The sequence below is a fragment of the Microcaecilia unicolor genome, chromosome 6 (genome assembly GCF_901765095.1).
Source record: "Microcaecilia unicolor chromosome 6, aMicUni1.1, whole genome shotgun sequence".
Taxonomy (NCBI): Eukaryota; Metazoa; Chordata; class Amphibia; order Gymnophiona; family Siphonopidae; genus Microcaecilia; species Microcaecilia unicolor.
The window spans coordinates 37,747,563-37,769,351 of NC_044036.1; the positions used below are offsets into that span (position 1 = coordinate 37,747,563).

The 21,789-nt window shown below is 45.4% G+C and overlaps 1 protein-coding gene across 4 annotated transcripts in view; it reads left to right on the plus strand.

The window, feature by feature from the left end:
* NFIA (nuclear factor I A) overlaps positions 1-21,789 on the plus strand; it is a 649,330-nt gene that overhangs the window by 350,404 nt on the left and 277,137 nt on the right. For all 4 annotated transcript variants that reach the window (XM_030206347.1, XM_030206348.1, XM_030206349.1 and 1 more), the window contains exon 3: positions 8,109-8,174. In XM_030206347.1, coding sequence (XP_030062207.1) covers positions 8,109-8,174 — 66 coding nt within the window. The remainder of the gene's footprint in view (positions 1-8,108; positions 8,175-21,789) is intronic.

The window sequence follows — 21,789 nt, forward strand, 5'->3', positions numbered from 1 at the left end:
TGTGGTCATGTCGCTTGCAACCTTCTATGAGTCTTGCTGCTGCATTCTGAATCAACTGGAGCTGGTGCAGGCCCTTTGTAGTCAGACCATTGTATAGTGCATTGCAGTAATGTTGTTATGATGTGGTATTCTTACATGTGCAACAGCGCATATATCATTTCTTTTGTTTGTATTTTAAACACTTGACGGTGTTTGTAAATTGAGACGCTGTTAATTTTGAACAAACGCTGGTGATTTTGCTTTTAACCTTTTAAGGCCTTTCTTATAGACTGTTTATTGCACCACACATTGGTATATATTGCACTGTTTATCGTAATCCATCTGTATATAACATTTTTTGGTATATTTTCTCCATGTAATACGATACATTTTTTGGTTCATATCCTCGACGGAGCATGTCATTTGTTTATGTGTTCACTGTAATTAGATTTTCATACCTTTGATATGATATTCCATTTTGGTATTTTATATTTTATTTATTTTTTGATGCTAGATAAATAAAGAACCTTTTAGCATGTTTTTATGTTTAAATAATTTTTATTAATGACCAGAACAAATTAACTAATGCAACTCTTCTCGTCAATAAGATTGTAAGCTCTGTCGAGCAGGGACTGTCTCTTCGTGTTCAAGCATACAGCGCTGCGTACGTCTAGTAGCGCTATAGAAATGATAAGTAGTAGTAGTAATAACGTACAAATAGAAAAAGGGGCAACTACAGATATATGGAACATGACTGTCCACAAGCTATGTGTCACCGAAATTATTCAGGTAACAATACTCAGTAGGGGAACTACCGCTCAAAAAATCCAAAATATCAAACAAGAAAAGAGCGGGCTTATATGAATGGGAACCCTGTTCAAAAACAGCGATAAGGAAAAGTGGAAAGGACCTCAGATAAGTGACATATAGCAATAATGCTGAACAAGTTGTGCTCTACATGAGCGTCACTACAAATCAATCACTGGTCACTTTCTCACCATCCTCCTATGTGCTCAAATTTTGTAACAAACAAATCAAATATTAAATATCGAATATTAAATATCAAAAGCTCAAAAATCCAATGATCTCTGATCATTGTGTTGCGCGCATGCTCAGGCACCGAAATTATTGCCATTTAATTGCAAATATAGCCCCTATATCAACCCCCAAAGCCACCCAACCCTCCCAACCCCCCTACCCGCCCTCCCAGCCAAAACATGGGCAACAACACATCCCTGGAGCAATCAAAGTCGTAGGCTGTAACAACTTCGGCCTGAAGGGGAGAGTACCTGGATAGACGAATCCCAAATAACAAGAAATGTTTGAGCCCGCTTACTGGAAGAGGAGGCATCCTGAGCCTCCCATGTGTTTTTAAGTGCTGTTCCTCATTTATCTCCACAGTTTATGATATTTATTACTGACCGTCAGCTGAACTCCATTATTCTTGTTGCATGTTTCAGTTGACAGGTAAGGCAGCAGTCTATGTAATGCCTTCCTTGTGCATTCTTTTGTAGTACGATATCTTTACATTTTATTTTTTATTTTTTAGGCACTTCACAGAGTCCTCCGCCTCACTTTGCTTATTGATTCCAAATTAATATTTCACTGTAGTGTTGTGGTCACTTTTTTATTCTTTAGTTTAGACGGTTGCACTTTAGTTATACACTTTCATATCTCTCTTTTATCTTTATTTTTATTTTATTTTTTATCTCTGACTACGTTTTAATTTTATTATTCTTAATGATTTTTAAACTCTCTTTTTGAAGACAGTTTTTATTGCATTGTTTTACTGCGATGCTTATTTTGGAGGGTCTAGTGTGCTAGCGTTTTAGGCCAAGCTAATAGGGGGATGATCAGAAGCAAATGCCGGCGCTAGAGGCTGTTAGCGCCATACTAGCGCAGGTGTTTGCTACCGCCCCATGATCAGAGTCCCCGAGCGCGTGAAACAATGCACTTGAGGGCTCTGAACGCAACTAGCATGCAAAACAGGGCTAAACATATTCATCCCCAATGATCAGCAACCAGCACGCCAAAGATTGGGTCACTGGCCGCGGCAAACCCTACGCCACCTCCGAGCTGGCTTTAGGGTCTGCAGATCATTGGGAAGGAATGGTGAGCCCTGTCCAGCATGCATTTGCATGCTAGCAGACCCCCATTCCTCCCAACAAAGCAAATCCGAAGACCCCCCCCCAGTGACAGGGGCCTGGAGGTCCAGCAGACCTCCTGTCCCCCCGACGATCCCCCCCCCCCCAAGGTTCAGGGAGGGCTGGAGATCTGGTGGGTCTGCGCCCCCCCCCCTAACTCCCCTCAACATTTCCAAAATGACCAACACACCTCCTGAACGACAGGGGGGCTGTAGGTCCGCTGGATCTCCGGTCCCCCCGACGATCCCCTCCCCAGGTTCAGGGAGGGCTGGAGATCCAGAGGGTCTACAGCCCCCCTAACCCCCCAGCAAAGGGTCCCTGATGGTCCAGTGATCAATCCGCCCCCTCCCTACCTACCTACCCCACTACCTTGTGGGTTGGAGGAGGGAGGTAGCCTGTCTCCCTCCTCTTCCTTCGACGCCGCAAAATGGCAGTGCCCAGCCCTGGATACACTGGGCAGGGCTAGGCACCGCCATTTTGTGGCATCAAAGGAAGAGGAGGGAGCAGGCTACTTCCCTCCAACTCACAAGGTAGGGGGTAGGTAGATAGGGAGGGGGGCAGATTGATCACTGGACCACCAGGGACCTTTTGCTGAGGGGTTGGGGGGATCATTGGGGGGAACAGAGGTCTGCCGGACCTCTAGCCCCCGTTGCTCGGGACAGAGGTAGTTGGGGTCTGGTGGTCCTATGGACCTCCAGCCCCTGTGTTTGACAGGTTTGGGCTTTTGACAGCCCAGACCTGTCAAACAAGTGCGGGAGGATTGTGCTGAGCGCATGCTCAGGCAGAATTCTCCCGCACTTCTACCCCATGATCAAAGATAATTGCGTGCTTAAATTTGCATGCAATTATCTCTGATCATAGGTCTAATAACGCCCCGCGCTGTTCCAGCGCTATTTTTGGAGCGCCATTTGGAACAGCCCTGGGCTTTTGATCATCTTTCTGTAAAGAGGTGTGGTAGCCGTGTTAGTCCACTCTTAAAGGTTATCAATAGAAATCAAACAAAATAAAATATGGAAAAGAAAATAAGATGATACCTTTTTTATTGGACATAACTTAATACATTTCTTGATTAGCTTTCGAAGGTTGCCCTTCTTCGTCAGATCATCTGTCTGTAAATGCGTTATATGCTGAGACACCCAATGGTGTCTTGTTCATAAGGACCCCCTTTATGTCTTGTTCATAAGGACCCCTGGAGAAGGCCTCAGTGCCGAAACACAGCTTGTGTTGGGGGCGTAGCCAGCCTTCCGTGGGAGAGGGGTCCAGAGCCCGGAGGGAGGGGGCACATTTTAGCCCTCCCCCCGGCGCCGCCCCCCCACCGCCGACATTGCCGCCCCCCCCCTCCCGCCGCGAACCCGCCGCCGCTGCAGCCTACCTTTACTTTTGCTGGCGGGGGATCCCACTCCCCGCCAGCCGACGTCTTTTTCTTAGTCGCTTCCTGCTCTTCAATTTGTTTGCTGACGTCCTGCACGTTGTACGTGCAGGACGTCAGAGTCAGAGAACAGAACTATTCTCTGAGTCTGACGTCCTGCACGTACAATTACGTGCAGGACGTCAGCAAACAAATTGAAGAGCAGGAAGCGACTAAGAAAAAGACGTCGGCTGGCGGGGAGTGGGATCCCCCGCCAGCAAAAGTAAAGGTAGGCGGCGGCTGGGGCGGGTTCGCCGGGAGGGGGGTCCTGGGGTGAATCTGCGGGGGCCCCGGCCCCCTCAGGCCCCACGTAGCTACGCCACTGGTTGGGTACATCTTGCCAGCCCCACTTACACATTGCAGTTGTGAAGGAAAGTCATGTGGTCTCAGCTTTAACCCTCTCATAGGTTTGTGGTAGGTTGTAGCTGGTTTATTTGAAACTGAAGGAAGCAGGACAAAAAAAAAAACCCCATGCCACTTTTTGCCTACAGTATCTCTTTATTTTGTGTGTAGCTAATGATCTTGTGCAGTTATCCCATGCCTTACCACCACTACATGACTGAGAGGTGGGATTGTAGTTGAGTCGTCATTTTTCAACAGCCAATGCTTTATTTATTTATTTATTTATTTATGACATTTATATCCCGCATTAACCCGAGTACAACTCGGGTTCAGTGCGGCTTACATAACATTCAGAAAAGAATGAACACGTTCAAAATATATTAACAGAAAGTAAAATACTTCATATAATGTTAGATCAGTAAGGCTTGAGTTAGGAACAGATGTGATTAAATACAGAGGGGTCCTTTTACCAAGCTGCGGGAAAAAGGGCCCTGCAGTAACGATGGGGACAGTTTTTTCTTTGCTCCAGGGCCCTTTTTACCACAGCAGATAAAAAGCCCCCAGACACACATGGCCATGCAGTAAGACAACTGTTATCACGTACCATGGTTTTTCGAGTTCGAGTTGAATTGGGCATTAGTTTACAAACCTTTCGGATCTTCAAATAGTTTTCTGTACAGGGCGAGAAAAGCATCAGGCAGGAGATAATGGTACAGCAGCAGGGGAGACTCGAGAGAAAGAGCGTGCATAGAGCCAGGGAAAGGGACTTCTCCCTGGACTGTGTGATCATTTAGCCACACAGCTGAAGTGACGTCAGGGGGTGACTGTTCAAGGAGAACTACCGTTACAGGCATTGGATACGTATACATTTTACATTCTCCACAATCAAAACCCTGACCCCTAAGGCAGGCGTTGTTTAATGCCGAAACACGGCCCGTGTCGGGTCATTTGTCAGTAAAACACTCCTGTTGTCTCAGTCTTGAAGGCCCAGTGTTGCTTTTTTTTGGTTGCTTCCCAATTACCGCCAGGTTACTGACGCGCGAGCCATTTCCAGGGGTTAACTTTTTTCCCCTGGATATGGCGCGTGCTCGGGGCGGGACTACCACCGGCGACCACATCAGGCCGGCGGTAGTCCCAGAAGAGCGAGCAGTAAGTCCGTGTTGGTCTTACCGCCATTCTTTAAGAGGACTCCTTAGTGATTTAAGCTAGAGAATTGAGGAGTGGCCTAGTGGTTAGGGTGGTGGACTTTGGTCCTGAGGAACTGAGTTTAATTCCCACTTCAGGCACAGGCAGCTCCTTGTGACTCGGGGCAAGTCACTTAACTCTCCATTGCCCCATGTAAGCCGCATTGAGCCTGCCATGAGTGGGAAAGCGCGGGGTACAAATATAACAAAAAATAATATGGAGGGAAAAAGGTAAAGGGCAAGGATTAACTGGGATAGACAGGAGTAGTGGGAGGTGGAATGTGGTAAAAATGTCATGAGTTTATTTGAGAAGAGTGCTTATTTCCTTAAAGTCTAGACTGAAGAAGTGAGTTTTCAATAGACGTTGGAATAAGAAATAATCATCTATGCATTTGATGGTTTTAGGTAATTTTAGTGCCTTGATATGAAAAAAGTGGATTGTTTTGTAGGTTACTTTCTTACAATTCGGGAAATGTAGGATAAGATATTCTGTAGATGATTTAGAGGCATTTCATGAGGGTAATTCAGTGAGGTTGTTCATGTATATTGGGGCCGAACCATACAAAACGTTGTGAATGAAGGTACATAGCTTGAATGATATTCTATCTTTTATTGGCAGCCGATGCAAATCGTTTCATTTCAGGGATTTTGAAAACTAAATAGGAATGTTATATCTGCTAAGCTTTTTCATATAATTGACAGGGACCTTTCAGTTTTGTGGGTGCAGCTAGCAGCTAAACGTTTCAGTACCATTAAGTAGAGGAGTGTGGTAGCCGTGTTAGTCCACTCTTAAGGTTATCAATAGAAATCAAACAAAATAAAACATGGAAAAGAAAATAAGATGATACCTTTTTTATTGGACATAACTTAATACATTTCTTGATTAGCTTTCGAAGGTTGCCCTTCTTCCTCAGATCGGAAATAAGCAAATGTGCTAGCTGACAGTGTATATAAGTGAAAACATTAAAGCATTACTATGACAGTCTGACAGGGTGGGAGGATGGGGGTGGGTCGGAGGTATGCATGGGGACATCAAAGCATATCATTGATATTCTAACAGGATGGGTGTGGATAGGTGAGGGGTGGGATGATCAACAGAGACATACAGCTTTATGGTTTATAATGGGCTAGGAACCCCAGATCCTTGTTAAGTCCTTTCTGTTGGGTGTTAAAATATTCAGTCATTCTGACTTCAAAGGTCTTACGTTCTTGTATGGTTTTAAAGTTACCTTTCAGGATTCTCACTGTGAAATCACTGGTACAGTGTCCTGGTTCTGTGAAGTGCTGTCCCACCGGGGTGGGAGCCCTACTGGCACCAGTATTGTTCATGTGATGTCTATGTAAATTGAATCTTGTCTTAAGCATCTGGCCTGTTTCTCCAATATAGCATCCTTCGTTACATTTTTTACACTGAATGATATATACCACATTGGAAGATGAGCAACTGAAAGATCCCTTTATGTTGAATATCTCTCCTTTGTGGATGACTGTGGGGTTTTGTGAAATATTTTGGCATAGTTTGCAACTGGATAAATTACAGGGAAGTGTGCCCTTCTGTTCCTTTTCAGTCTGTGATGGAAGTTTACTTCTGATTAGCTTGTGTTTTAAAATCTTTCAGTACAGTTAGAAATCTGTTTTATTGATAGCATTTGTCATAAAGAAGATGTGCATTTGACTTGAAAGCAGCAATACTGCAAAATACTGTACAGCATTACACACACACACACATATTGTATTTATTATAGGGATGTGTATTTTTGTTTTGCTTTTGCTTGCATTGTTTCTTGCTAGTTTGTGCTATAATGAAACAATGCATGCTGAAATGAATTGAAAATGACCAATGCAAAAAACAACGATATTCTGTCCCTTGCACATCTTTAATCTTACATATCTATGTATTTATCTGTGTGCCTTTGGAGACTGGAGGTCAGTGGTTGTGTTTTGCCTTTCACAATCAGCAGAAAGGAGGGTGCTCCCACTTGGTTCTTCTGATCCTGCAGTGCTGTCACACCAATATGTGCTTAAGTTGCAGAAGCCAGTTCTGAGCTTTTCAGGCTTAAAGGTGCAGGAAATAGTTTTGCCCTAAATTAATGGGAGTTTTAGGGATATTTGGCCACTTTCTTCTTGATCATAGTTTCTGTACATGCAGCTGTGTTAAACGTTTGCTCTGGTGCAGTTTGTTCCCAGTTTTGCAGTGGGGTTTTTTTCTGTTGAAAATGCTGAGGGGTTTTTGTTAATACATTTAGAGCATTTTTTGCAAGGGAACAAATGTTCCTATCAGCTCTGCCTTTTTGCTCTTCCTTTCCCTCCAGAATACCTTGGTTGTCACTTGTTTTAAAAATAGATTACTTCTGGGTTTACCTGTGTCCTCCCCCTCCTCAGAGACCCATCTTGCACAATTTCCAGGTCCTTCCCATTTCCCCTCACGATCCTTTCAAAAATAATAACATGCTGGTACTTATTATTTGGATAGCACCATCAAGACACAGGAAACTATACAAGATATCACATTGTTACATGGACCCTGTCCTTAAGAGCTTACAGTCTGAATTTCCTCACATCTGATTATTGCACAGCTGTTGGGGGGAGTCAGTTTCCTCTCAAGCATCCCTCAGCTTTAGCAGCATTTTGTCAGGCTCTTCCTCTTAAAGGCATGGGAGAATCAGCACCAGCCTGCCCTTGTGCCTTAATGAGAATGGGTCAATGAGATGCTATTGCTGAGGTTGAATGGCACTGGAGAGAGAGGGCTACACTGCAGAGGAGGAAGAGGCCTTCTTTTCACAGTGGTGCATTCTGGGGCGACTGCCCTTCCTACTCACTCCCCTGGTCTCAGAACACTGAAATGGTAAATCCGTCCTGGCTAGAAGCAGGACCCAGTCTGATTTCTGTATGCGTAGTGTATCAGTTAGGACACAGTGTCTTGTCTCTGCAGCTCTCCCGGGACGCTTGCCCATTAGTTCGCACACACACAAGCTTTTGAGAAGGCCTGGTGCCTCTGATCCATTTCCACAGCAGACCCTGTAATTTTGGGCTGTATTTTATGTTTTTCAGATTCAAGTCAATCTGAAAGTCCCAGCCAGGCAAGTGAAGCTGATATTAAGGACCAGCCAGAAAATGGTAAGTTCTGACTTGCTGTTGCATTGCAGCTGCTTCTGGTTCTCAAGGGATGTGCACCTGACACGCATTAGATATAGATGGGTCTAGGGTTGCTGACCAGCCACTGTTCAGTCATCATGGCTGCCTTTCATAGAGGCCAGCAGAACCAGAAAACTGGCCAGTGTAAGTGCTGATTTTCTGCTGACCATCAGTCTCCAGAGTAGAATGGACTCCCCACTTCTCTCACCCTATAACCTTCTTAACTTTTTGAAGGTTCCGCTCAGAGCTGAGCCCAATCACAGTGCAGCAGCAGCAGCTTTGGAATGCACATGGGGCTGGGGGTGGAGTCTGCACATGCTCCTCTTCCAAGCCCCGCCTCCTGTGAGAAGGTGTGTGATGATTGCAGGGATTGGGAGAGGAGCTCATACAGATTCTGACACTGACCCCACCTGCCTTCCTAAGCATGATGGCAGGAGCAGGGACGGACTGTAGGGGCTGAGAGTAGTAGCAGCAGTGCAGTATTAGTAAAGGTTAGAAGAGCAGCAACTGACCAAGATCAATAGCACACTGAGGGCCAGATAGTCAAAGGATTTATGCTCCTAAATTTTAGAGTTGTGCTCCTAACTTGGCCTCTCTGAAAATGTATTCACAATTTCACTAAATTCTTAAATTTAGGAGCATTAACATTGGGGTGGCAACCAGTGGTGTACCAAGGGGGGGGGGGGGGGGGCGGTGGGTGCGGTCCGCCACAAGTGCACGCCGCTGGGGGGGTGCCGCACGCCTGTCCACTATGTTCATTCTGTGCTCCCTCTGCCCTGGAACAGGTTACTTCCTGTTCCGGGGCAGAGGGAGCATGGAAACGAACGAAGCGGACAGGCGCGCGGCACCCCCCCCCCCCCCAGCGGCGTGCACCCGGGGGGGTTCTTTTGCCAGGGGGGGGGTCGTGCTGCACCCGGGGGGGGGCGGGGCGCATCGGCGATCCGCCCAGGGTTTCAGCCCCCCTAGGAACGCCACTGGTGGCAACAGAGGCATATTTTGGGTGGGGAGAAAAGGTTATAAACTTAACACTAATTTTCAGTATTAAGCTCATAAATTAGAATTATAAATCTAGGCAAAACTTGTAAACTCCTAAGTAAAGATGAATTATTAGCTAAAAAGTTAGACTCATAAGTATGGCTGAAAGTTGGGCACTAGTGCAGGAGAATAAATGTAGGAGCTCAACGTTTTTGAATATCGGAACCTGAGAGGATAATGTTGTTAGTGGGGAGGGAGTTGAGCTTATGAGTGGTAGGGCCGAGATTGGGAAGAGAGAGTGATGGATGGCTGGGGAGGGAGGGAGAGAAAAGAGAGATGCTAGTGGATCAGGCTGCAGAGGAGAGACTCTGGAGGGTAAAGTTGAGGATGAAGAGATTAAAGTATCAAGAAGAATGTGAAAAAGGACAACTTGTGATGATGGAATGAGGAGAGAATTAGGGCAACTGATGGGGAAAGGGTGAGGGGAGAGAGGAGAGCTGGTGGGGACCACCTTGGGGAGAGGAGAACTGGTCAGAACAGACTGAGGAGAGAATGAGAGGGATTGGCTGGGACAGCCATGGGGGTGGAGTTAGTGGGAGATTGGTGGAGGCTGGTAGGGATGAGATGGAGAGAAGGAGACCGCTGGGGATAAATTTGAGAAGGGAAAAAAAGATAAATTTAGAAGGGCAAGAAAGATTAGTGAGGGTAAGTGTTACACATTTAGGAAGTGCTCTGATGGGGGACCATATATGTATAGGGGGCATGAGGAATGGATGACATGTATGAGGAGGTCTGGTCTGGGAAATGTGTTCAGATGGGATGAGAAGGGGATGGAATTTGATATACTGTCTTTCTGTGGTTACAATCAAAGCAGTTTACATATTATATACAGGTACTTATTTTTGGAGGAGGTGCAGGATGCTTAATTGGAATAATATAAGTATAGTCAAAAGCCAGTCTAATTAATGTTTTTAAACGTCAGCTGTGATGGTCAAAAATTATCCGGATATTCCGTGCCACTGTCCGGATAGCAGCCCAGCTAAATAAGAGGATCTGCACCACAACTTATCCAGATAGTGGCAATATTCAGTCTCTTATCCAGATAACTTATCCAGTAACCTAGGGCGCTTATCCAGATAGCAGACTGAATATTGCCACCAGCTTAGTTCTGGGACCACCATGGCTCCACCCTGGTTCTATCCACATAGGAGATAAATTTTCAAAAGGTGGCCTCACATTAAGCGCCAGGATGATCCACTCTTAATCACGTATGTAATTTGGCATTACAGAATATTAGCATAAGCCTGCACTTACACACCTAACTGGTGTAAATGCTCACACCTCACTGTTCGCAGTTAAGTGCATAACTACTACTTATCTATTGCCCCTCCCAGATCCACACTCCCTTGCAGTTGCACTCTATGGAGTTTGCGTGCACCAGAGGCATAGCCAGACTTCGGCGGGAGGGGGGTCCAGAGCCCGAGGTGAAGGGGCACATTTTAGCCCCCCCCACGCCGCCGACCCCCGCCGCCGCCACCATCACCAACTCTGAAATCCCCCCCTGCCGACGACCCTCTCGACCCCCCCTCTCACCTCCAACCCGCCGTCAACGTGCCGTCGCCATCTGCTACCTTGGCTGGCGGGGGACCCCAACCCCTGCCAGCCAAGGTCCTCTTCTTTTTGCGTTCTGTTTCTGAGTCTGACCTACAACAAGGTAGGCGACGGCAACGGCGGGTTGGCGGTGGGAGGGGGGTCGAGAGGGTCATCGGCAGGGGGGTCCAGGACCAAATCTATGGGGGCCCAGGCCCCCGTGGCCCCACGGAGCTACGCCACTGGTGTACAGTCGGTTGAATACTGACTAAGGACAGTTATGCACAGATTTATTTTATTTATTGGGGTTTTACTTACATCTTTTTTCAGTAGTAGCTCAAGGTGAGTTACATTCAGATACACTGGGTATTTCCAGGTCCTTGGAGGACTCCCAATCTAATTTTGTACCTGAGGCAATGGTGACTTGCTCAAGATCATAAGAAGCAGCAACGGGAATTGAACCAGGCCACCTCTGGATGTCAAGACCGGTGCTTGGCCAGGTTAAGATTTAGCCGGCCAACCCCCCCCCCCCGATATTCAATGCGGGTCACCAGAAACTGCCCGGCATTAAATATCCGGGGTCAGTGTCGATTGCGGCACTTATGTGGTCTGCTTCCCACGGTCTGAATATCGGGCCCTTTGATTTTAGCCTAGACTTCAGGTCAGAGAATGTAAAGTGTTGAACACAGTTCATTTTGTTGCTTGCAGTCCGTGAGGTGGGGCTGGCAAGGCACAGGTGACAGGTTTCTTTCTTTCAAAACTTTGGCAACCTTAGATGGGCTGACCTCTGAATGCCTGATAGGAAAAGGTTTAAAGTGCTTAGTATTATGTATAAAGGACTCTGAGGGTGTTAAGTGAATTATAGTGTCGTGAAGTTTTGGAAAATAAGACGCAAAGAGGGGTGCTGAAGGGATTACAGTGTCGGTGAAAGTAATCGTGAAGGGTAGCGGACACAGAGGGGAGAGTGAGAACCGCAGGGGGCCATGTGGGCCTTGTTTTGGGGTGAAGCTGATAGGATCAGGGCAAGCTGAGAAGGGGGGGGGGGCAGGTGCATGCATGGGCAAGCTCCAGACGCAGGATGGAGAAGGTGGAAGAGGGCTACAGAAGGAAAGAAGCAATCAGTGAGAGAGGTTTTTACTCAGTAGTGAACACAAACCGACGTGAAATTAGCGTACTGAGCAGCAGACAGGACTGGGAAGTCACAGACCCAGGAAGGACACTAAATAGGGTTGCCGTATGGCTCCAGAAAAAGGAGTACCTCAATACTGCCTTTTCCACTAAACAAGAATGAAAATGATGCAAAAATCAGTGCTGCCCGTCTCATCTTCCACCAGGGTCGCTTTACTCATACTACCCCTCTTCTCAAGACCCTTCACTGGCTCCCTATCCGTTTTCGCATCCTGTTCAAACTTCTTCTACTAACCTATAAATGTACTCACTCTGCTGCTCCCCAGTATCTCTCCACACTCGTCCTTCCCTACACCCCTTCCCGTGCACTCCGTTCCCTGGATAAATCCTTCTTATCAGTTCCTTTCTCCGCTACTGCCAACTCCAGACTTCGCTCCTTCTGTCTTGCTGCACCCTACGCCTGGAATAAACTTCCTGAGCCCCTACGTCTTGCCCTATCCTTGACCATCTTTAAATCTAGACTGAAAGCCCCACCTCTTTAACATTGCTTTTGACTCGTAACCACTTGTAACCACCTGCCTCCATCTACCCTCCTCTCTTCCTTCCCGTTCACATTAATTGATTTGATTTGCTTACTTTATTTATTTTTTGTCTATTAGATTGTAAGCTCTTTGAGTAGGGACTGTCTTTCTTCTATGTTTGTGCAGCGCTGCGTATCCCTTGTAGCGCTATAGAAATGCTAAATAGTAGTAGTAGTAGTGTTCAATTAATTTTAAGTTATTTAAATTTTTATATTTTTAAGGAGGAAAAAACAGCCTCATAGAGCTCCTAGACTATTGGAGCTAAAACGGATACAAATCTATCCTCTGTTCATCATTGGCTCAAAACACCTCCTGCGTGTTCTACTACTCTTTACTACACTCCAGGGAATTATACTAATAATCGTAGTGATAATCCTCTATAGTGGCTCCTCTTTATGCCAAACTCATGCTTTATAGGAAGCCTTCACAAATAACACTCTTCAAATCAGCACAATATTGTCGAAAGAACACTTATCTTTCCCACTGGAAGACTTTAGATTCATTTCTTTATGTCGCTCCAAGCCAACGATGGACAGCGTTTCGAAAAACTGCTTCAGGGTCTTGGTATATAGTCTAGGAGCTCTGTGAGGCCTTTTTTCCTCCTTAAAAATATAAAAATTTAAATAACTTAAAATTAATTGAACAAATCATAATCACTGATTTTTGCATCATTTTCATTATTGGTTAGTGGAAAAGGCAGTATTGAGGTATTAATTTTTCAAGTGATTTTTCCACATCCTATTGGTTGATATTTAGTGGATTCCAGAAAAAGGAGAACACATTGATCCAGTCCGGGTTTTGCTTCCATTCAAAGCAATGGAAGTAAAACCCAAGACTGGCTCAATCTGTCCTCCTTTTTCTGGATAAATTACAAAAAATCAGGAAGATCAAATCCAACCAACCAAGTTAAACCTTAAACTCACTATAGTAAACTTGGGTTCAGAATAATTTATCTTTATATATATATATATATATATATATATATATATATGCACTTTAAAAAAATGCTAAAGTGTTTTAAATTGTTTTATATGTGCTCAGACCATACCGTTTACACCCATTATATCCCCAAGAGGAATATGTGGTGGTGTCACAATGGAACCATCATTGCACATATGATGTTCCACCTCCTAATATTTGTGTATGTACATACAGCTGCGCCCAAGTAGATCTTACTCACCGATGTATGCGTATATCTATAATACATATGTATAAGTCATGAATTACTCACATTAAATGTTGTTAGACTTGAGCTCTAACCTCCGCCCATAAATTATGGTACATTCCATATTACCTTCTGATACATGGATAATAAAACATACAGTTCAACGTTTGTTTAAACCTAAAGGAGGAATATGTTAATTCATGACACCCTGATTTCTCTTCCCCCACATATCTTACACAAACCAACCCACAATGCGATATACACACATATATTCACATAATTATTTCACTTCCTTTTTCTGGAGCCATATGGCAACCCCAAAAAGCAAGCCTTGGCATTCATTTTCCAATCCCAAAGCTGAGGTGGCCACAAATCTTCCGGTCACAGATATCTAACCCCTCTCTTTTTGGGACCTATTTCAGTGGTGTGCTGGAGCAGGCTCTCACAGGCTCTCGAGAGCCGTTTGTTAAGTTTTTAAGAATTTTGGGAGCCGGTTCTCCATGGCTACTTTAACAAATGGATCCCAAAATGTGGGCTTGGGCCCCTCCTGAATTCTCTTTTACTTTGCTGGCGAGAGAGAGCCCCCTGTTAACAATTTACCAGCACACCCCTGAGTCCTATTTCCTCCTTTAAAAAAAAATGCGAACATTTTTATTGGGCCTAACAGCAGGGTTGTTTCTTAAGAAACTGATAGTGAATTCTCCCGCTTTTCCCAGTAATCACCACTCACAATCACAGCTCCCGCTTCACTCCACAGAGACAGACAATTATTAGAGAGGGGAGAATATAAATACCAAAACCAACAACCTTTTATTTTAATGCTTTCTTACCTGATTTGAGCTGTAAGTGACTGCTTTAATAACCCCTCAGGGAACAAAAGGCACCTTGTTATTTTCAACTTTAAAAGGAACAGGGAAGATGTCTATTGCAGAGCCCTAAACTTGTTTTGCAACTTTCTGCTAAATTAGTCTGAGCGTGCAAAGGCTTCAGTTGGATAGGAAGTTTGCAGAAAAAAAACAACATGTATTTGGTTTAAAATAAATGTGTGCCCCTTGCTGATGAGTGAAAGTAAGATTATTTCAGCTGGGTGAGTAAGCACAGAGTGGATAGCACTTGCTGATTTTTTTTAATGTGGAAGTTTTGCAGTAAAGCTAAATGGGCATTTTCAGTTCCCTGTGGAAGTCTGTATTACTGTAAATGTAGAGGGTAATTTCATGTGAATCACTTGTTTACTCTTTCCAAAAATACTAGGACTAAAGGGCACACAATGAAGCTACTAAGTAGTAAATTTAAAACAAACCAGAGAAAATATTTTTTCACTCAATGTGTAATTAAACTCTGAAATGCACTGCCAGATAATGTGGTAAAAACAGTTTAGCAGGGTTTAAAAAAGGCGTATTTTGGTAACAGGATGTCTGTGCTGTAAGTCAGGGAAGATACCTTCAGAACCAACCCCAGTAGCATGCATGCAAGTTCAAGTGTACAAACCTCTCCTGCTCCAAAGATGAAGCAAATGCTTACATGTACTCTACAACGTGTAATTAAACTCTGGAATTAGTTGTTGCCAGAGAATGTGGTAAAGGCGGTTAGCTTAGTGGGGTTTAAAAAACATTTGGACGGCTTCCTAAAGGAAAAGTCCATAGACCATTATTAAAATGGACTTGGGGAGATTCCACTGCTTATTTTTGGGATAAGCAGCATAAAATATTTTGTACTTTTTTGGGATCTTGCCAGGTGTTTGTGACCTGGATTGGCCACTGTTGGAAACAGGATGCTGGGCTTGATGGACCTTTGGTCTGTCCCAGTATGGCAATACTTATGTACATGTGTCCATGTACTGTATAAAACACACACACACATTTCAGTGCATACATTGCCCAGACTGAACCTCAGGGATGTTTCCGTATGCCCCACGTAAAAGTGCATGCATGAAGGCTTTTCTGTGTAAAACGGGCTGTATGCATGGAAAAACTTCCATAAAAATACTACCCTAGCCTAGGGAATCTTTGGTTGTTCCTTTATATAATTCACTATAATTTCGCTATGCAGGTGAAAGTAATCATGAGGGCCAGCAGACATGGAGAGAAGACAATGAGAGCCTTGTCCAGCCCACAGGGGTCATGTGAACCCCAAAAGCAATGCTGAAATGAACACATCCACAGAGTTTCACAATGAGCTTGATTTTTACATGCCGTGGAAAGTCCATCACAGACTTCCTACTCTTGCCTTTTCTCAAACCCTCACCCTCCCTCATTAATTAATTTAGTTCATTTATAAAGAGGATGATATTGATGACAGGATGACTGTGCTGAAAGTCGGAGAAGGTACCTTATAAAATAGGACCTCAGAACCAGCCCCAGTATAATGCGTGCAAATTCAAATGAACAAAATTCCTCTGCTCCTAAGCCAGGGCTGCTGAGTGGCGATGATTGGGGGGCGGCGGCAGCAGCCCTGCCCCAGTCCCTTACTCAGTCTCTCGGCGGTCCTGTCCTAAGCATGTATACATTTATAGAATATGGCCATTCACATAAGTACCATGCCTAGCTGCTAGTCTGTAATTATGTGCCAAAATGGCTTATCTTGTAATTGTTGGGAGGGGCATGTCATAGACGGGGCCAACATTTATGCGGGCTGATTACAGAATTCTATAAGTTACATGTTCAAACGCCGCATTAGGCGCCGATATTTATGCCAGCCATGGACCTAGAGCAAGTGCTCAGCCCTACATTTAGGCATGCCAGTTCAGTTTATGCTAGCACTCGTACCTAAGAATAGGATCACTGCTAGCGCAAAAATGGCGCCTAGAGTTAGCATCTTGTTATAGGACAGCCTGACCCAAGCACCGAATAACGGGCTGACCGAATAAAGTTGAATCACACACAAGGGGCACCTCCAGCCCTGCCTCTTTTGAAACAGTATATTTTGGACCAAATTCTATAAATGGCGCCTAGTGCCAGGATCTGCGCCTAACCTTTAGGCGTGAGGATTTATAGCAGCTGAAACCCTGTGCCTAAATGAGACGTGGATCGGGCATATTTTGTAACAGTGTGCTCAAATTCTTGGAATGCCTATGACCCTCTCATGGCCGTCCTCCCATTTCAGATCCAAGCACTATAATCTGCACACGCATCTTTATAGAATATGCCTGGCAAGATGTGCACGTACATTCTAATTGTTGCCAAATTAGAATTGCTTATTAGCACTTGCTAATTGGTTTGTTCAATTAAATTGCGTGCAGAAATTGGGCGTGTGCCCAGATTTCTGCATACAATTCTGAATGCCGTATATGGAATGCAAGGGTTTGTGTACACAACAGTTTATCCACATAAAACTTAGTGGATGAGTGGGGTGAGAAATTCAAATCACTGGGTTTCTTCTGCTAACTTCAAAAGTTAGCCAGTCAAGCCCTTTGAGTTTCAGCGTCAGAGGGCCTAGGTTTCCATCAGGCTCAGTTGTCAGAAAACGGAGGCATTTGAGGCCAGTGGTAAACAACATGGAGGGAGCAGACAGATGTGGCAATAGGAGCATCTATTAATGTATCGTCATTGATTAAAGAATAGCTCTAATGACACCGTAATAGGATAGGGGATAGTGCACTGGAGAATGGAGGCAGAGAGATTAGAAATGAAGAGGCGTTAAAAGGGCCGGGAGGGGCAGTGTGTGAGAGGTTTGTGCCAGGCAGTCCCTGCATCATGAGAACATAAGGCTGGAATAAAGGACTGGCTTTTCCCAAGTGAAGACAGCAAGCTTAAGGAAGTTATGATAGCCATGGATATACGCTTGCAGGGCACTTGAGAAAGCTTTGAGTCAGCTCAGAAGGAAAATGAAATCTGATGGTGTTGGCACAGCAAAATGAAAAATGTTTCATGATCATCCCGCCAAAGGTGTCTGGACAGCTCTGTAAGTAAAAAAAAAAATCAATTGAATTTATTCTCCTAGGTCCCAGTGCTGAAAGCTTCGGTGCTGTTCCGAATAGCACTGCCGGAACAGCGCAGAAGATCAACGCCCTAATGCTCAACGCTGACGAGACGCCAATGTGGGTACGCACTTAGCGTTCAGCATTAGGCAGTTTGGCGAAAGGATTGTTATTTGCGCGTGCGCAGAAGAGTTCCGTGATAAGCTCGGCTCCTGGGCACATGCGCCTGGTAAAACCCCCAACGTGAAGCACACATTGGAATCTGTTTTCTGCCGCCTAAATATAAGCGCTTTCGACGTAGAAGACGGACACCATTGTGTGCTTTCACTTGGCTATGCTTGTTTGCTTCTCATGACCAGGGCTTGCACAGGTTTCTTTCTGCTTCCAAAAGCAATCAAAACCGGCAGATTTTGCAGAAAGAATCATGAGAGAGACGTGAGGATTGTGAGAAATCCTCTCTTCCAGCACTGTAACTCCTTCTCCAACCTTGTTTTGCAGCGGTAAGGTAGTTTTGTTTCCGGGCGCACTTTTCTGAGCATTGGGGAGAAATACAAAATGACCTCTTTAACATGAGCTTGACCACATTAGCATGCTACTTGCGCTGTTCAGCTGCGCGCTCGTTAGTTCCTACCCTCCAGGCCTCTGAACATTCTACACAGGTAAATTTGGGTGCTAGTATGAGCTAATGGCCTCTACCATCAGGGCCCTAGGTCCATCATTTAGGAGCAGTTTCATATCCCAAGTTAAGGTGCAGATGCTCTTGTACTGTACTGCAAAAAACAGAAGAGACGCTGCTCTGATTTTTTCCGCTTGACTTTGTTTCAAGTTTTGGTTAGCGCGATCACATAAGAAAGAGATACATTTATTCTCTCCACAATCTGGATAGTACAAGAAATCAGCATACAGTGAGAAGACTCCTGACGCAGGCCTGTATGGCCGAAACACAGCTGTGTCCCTTTCTCCCTGCTATCCACTGATGAATAAAGTCTATTTTTTAATTTTCAACAACCAAAGTGTCGCCGCTCTATTTTTATACACATATTTGAATATATATTTTTTTATATTTCTGTGTTTTTATTTTGTATTTTCATTTATTATTATTTTTGTATTTTGTATTTTTTCCTTTTTTTCTTTTTTTAGTCATCTTCGCTGTTTTGTTCCCTGTACTGTACTGAACAGCGCTGAAGAAATAGCACTGGAACAGCACAGAACAACTCCCTAATGCTCAACGCTGATTAAATGCAACTGTAGGGAGGATGGTGCCTGGCGCCTGCGCTCAAGAGTTGCATATTAAGCACAGCTCTTGAGCACGTGCCCAGAACGACAGAGGGGGAGGAGGGAAGGAGATGGAAGAAGTGCCGGTTGCCTAGCGTCCTGTGCAACAACCAAGAAGAGGACAGGAGAGAGAGCGACTTGGGAATTAAACCCTTAGTTATATGCAGTTTCTTGAGCCAGCCTAAATTCACCCGCTTAGCTATGCGAGTCCTGGCACTGAATATTGCCAGCACTCGCATAACCCCCGGATCCTACTCAACACCGCCCCTGACCTGCCCACTTTTTTGTTGGGCGGTCGGTGTCGATATGCAGTTCCACTGAATATCACCATTTAGGTGTCAGTAAGCGAATTAGACAGGCAGGAGAGGCCCCTCCCGCTCAAATCGTATTAAATATCGGCTGGGATGTTATTGCGTTCTGAAAGAGAGATTGTGTGAAGAAGTCTTCTTTTTTGGCAGCAGGGTGGAAAGACATTGACATTAGATTACAGACCTATTCCTGTCTAGGTCACTAGTACAAGTCTGACTTAGGTTGGCTAGTGGCTATGCCATGCTAAAATATTGCATATTACTGCAGTTTAATTTGCTGTGGGAGTCACTAACATATGGTAACTCAGTACGGCAGGTTAGTGACTCTCATGATAAATGAATAATTCAGCTTGCAATCAACCTCGCAAGCTGCATTAGTTTTCCTCCCTGATGGACTGGGCTACTAACACTCAACTTGGTGTTCCGGAGAGCCTCCACCCTCTGAAGACTCCAGCCAGTAGTCTCATGGAACTGCTGCTAGGGATCAAGCTGCTGTTTACAACCCGGTGACAGTGGGAGCAGACGCAAATGAGTATTGCTCCCGACCTTATCCCATTGACACCAAGGACACCCCCTCCCCCCCATAGGTCCCAGGACGGGTCCAGGGAAGGTGGGGAACTTAACTAGGGATTAAGGGATGCCTTTGAGGGGCTGAAAGTTGGTTTTTGGAAGCATGGGAGATGCCCTCAAGGAGGATGGGAGCCTATTCCGGGGGAAGTGGGGACTGCCATTGAGAGGGAGGTAAGGGGGAGTCAGATGCCAACACTCTCTACAGTGGCGTTCCTAGGGGGGCTGACACCCGGGGCGGATCGCCGATGCGCCCCACCCCCCCGGGTGCAGCGCCCCCCCCAGATGCAGCGCGACACCCCCCCACGAAAGAACCCCCCCCGGGTGCACACCGCTGGGGGGGGGGGGGTGCCGTGCGCGCGCCTGTCCTCTGTTCGTTCCACGAACGGAGGACAGGCGCGCGCGGCACCACCCCAGCATCGTGCACCCGGGGCGGACCCCCCCCCCCCCCCAGGAACGCCACTGACTCTCTATGAAGGCTTTCTCAGAGCATTGGTGGTCTCTGGGAAGAAAAATAACACCAGCTTATTCGAGTTGCATAATAATGAGGTCCTTTGGGTTAGTTGAGTTGCATAATAATGAGGTACTTTGCATAGATTTGCATGCTTTGCATCTCATTATTATTCATTGCACATTGCTTCATGGTAATGTGTGTTGTGGTAAAATAATGCAGCATTGGTACTGTTGGCACTCCCCATGGAGAAGAGAAATATTGTAAGGCTTGGAGACAGAAGTACTCCTCACCCTTAGATGTGGATTATTCAGAGAAAGCTTGGAATGTGTTGACGAGGCAGTATAGGGAAGCTTGGACTGTCCCTGCATGTTCTGTATACAGGGCTAGTGTTCGATATGCTGAGACCTGGGTTGAGTATTTGGGAGAGGGCCCCAAATCCTGCCGCAAGGTGTAGGTCCTTCGGCTTCAGGTTCCCTCTGGCATGGGGCCCTGGTATAGCATTCTCCTAATGTCACCCCAGGAGGAACCTCTTCTTCGGATAAATAGAGGACCTCCGTGCTGGTATCTTTCTTGAGGATTAAATTCACTACAAAAATGAAGGTCCGCTTTTGAACTTTGGGCAGCCGATCCTCCCCTACTCTTTACATCTTGGTCATTTCAGGTCTCTTTCACTCCTGTTTAATGCTGCAGTTTTCTTTTTCTTGTGATGATGGGAAGGGGTTCACGTCACCATTTCTCAAATTCTCTATTTGCTCTTTGGAGAGCAGCTCTTCTCATTTCTGGGAGTGTAAGCCAAAGTAATTCCCTTTAAAAACCTTACTCCATTTCAATCTTAGGGACAGGAAAGATGAGACCCTGGTGCTCTACAGGAGGTAAAGCTAGCTTAAACTTTTATGGGGCTGGTTTGCAACATATAAATATACACTGCCCCCTTGTGCTCCCTGTCCCATCCCCACCCCACCCCACTCTCTCCCTCACCGTGTAAACAAAGCACTAAGAATAGCATCAGAGAACACCATAATTAATGGGAATAAGTGACTGTAAGCTCTAAAACCCAAGTCTCAAACCTGCCAAGTAGTGTGATGGCTCCTATAGAGATCAAAGAGGCCACCTCAGGTCACCAGGACATGCTATATTTAACCTACAATTCTTCACTGTCTTTTGACATGAGGGACATACTGTGCCTGATATAACATGACACCAGCCCTATGACTAAAGTTCGGTGTGGGGTGTCTGGAGGATGAGACATGCTGCTCCTCGTGTCTGCGAAAGGAAGTTGCATGCCTGAGCTGCCATATACGCTGCTGGAAACATTAGCAACTGCATTTCAGTCCTTATCTATCTGCTAAAACTCAGACTGAAGCTATGGTTTAAATACAGAGGGACAGCAGCAGTAGAGCATTTGCAGTTTTTCATGAGCAGGACTACAGCAGAGTCTACTTGGCAGATGCCCAAACTAGTACCCAGGTGCAGTAAGCAAGCGTACCAAAGTCCGATCTTGCAGATGCCCAAACTAGTACCCAGGTGCAGTAAGCAAGTGTACCAAAGTCCGATCTTGCAGATGCCCAAACTAGTACCCAGGTGCAGTAAGCAAGTGTACCAAGGTCCAATCTTGCAGATGCCCAAACTAGTACCCAG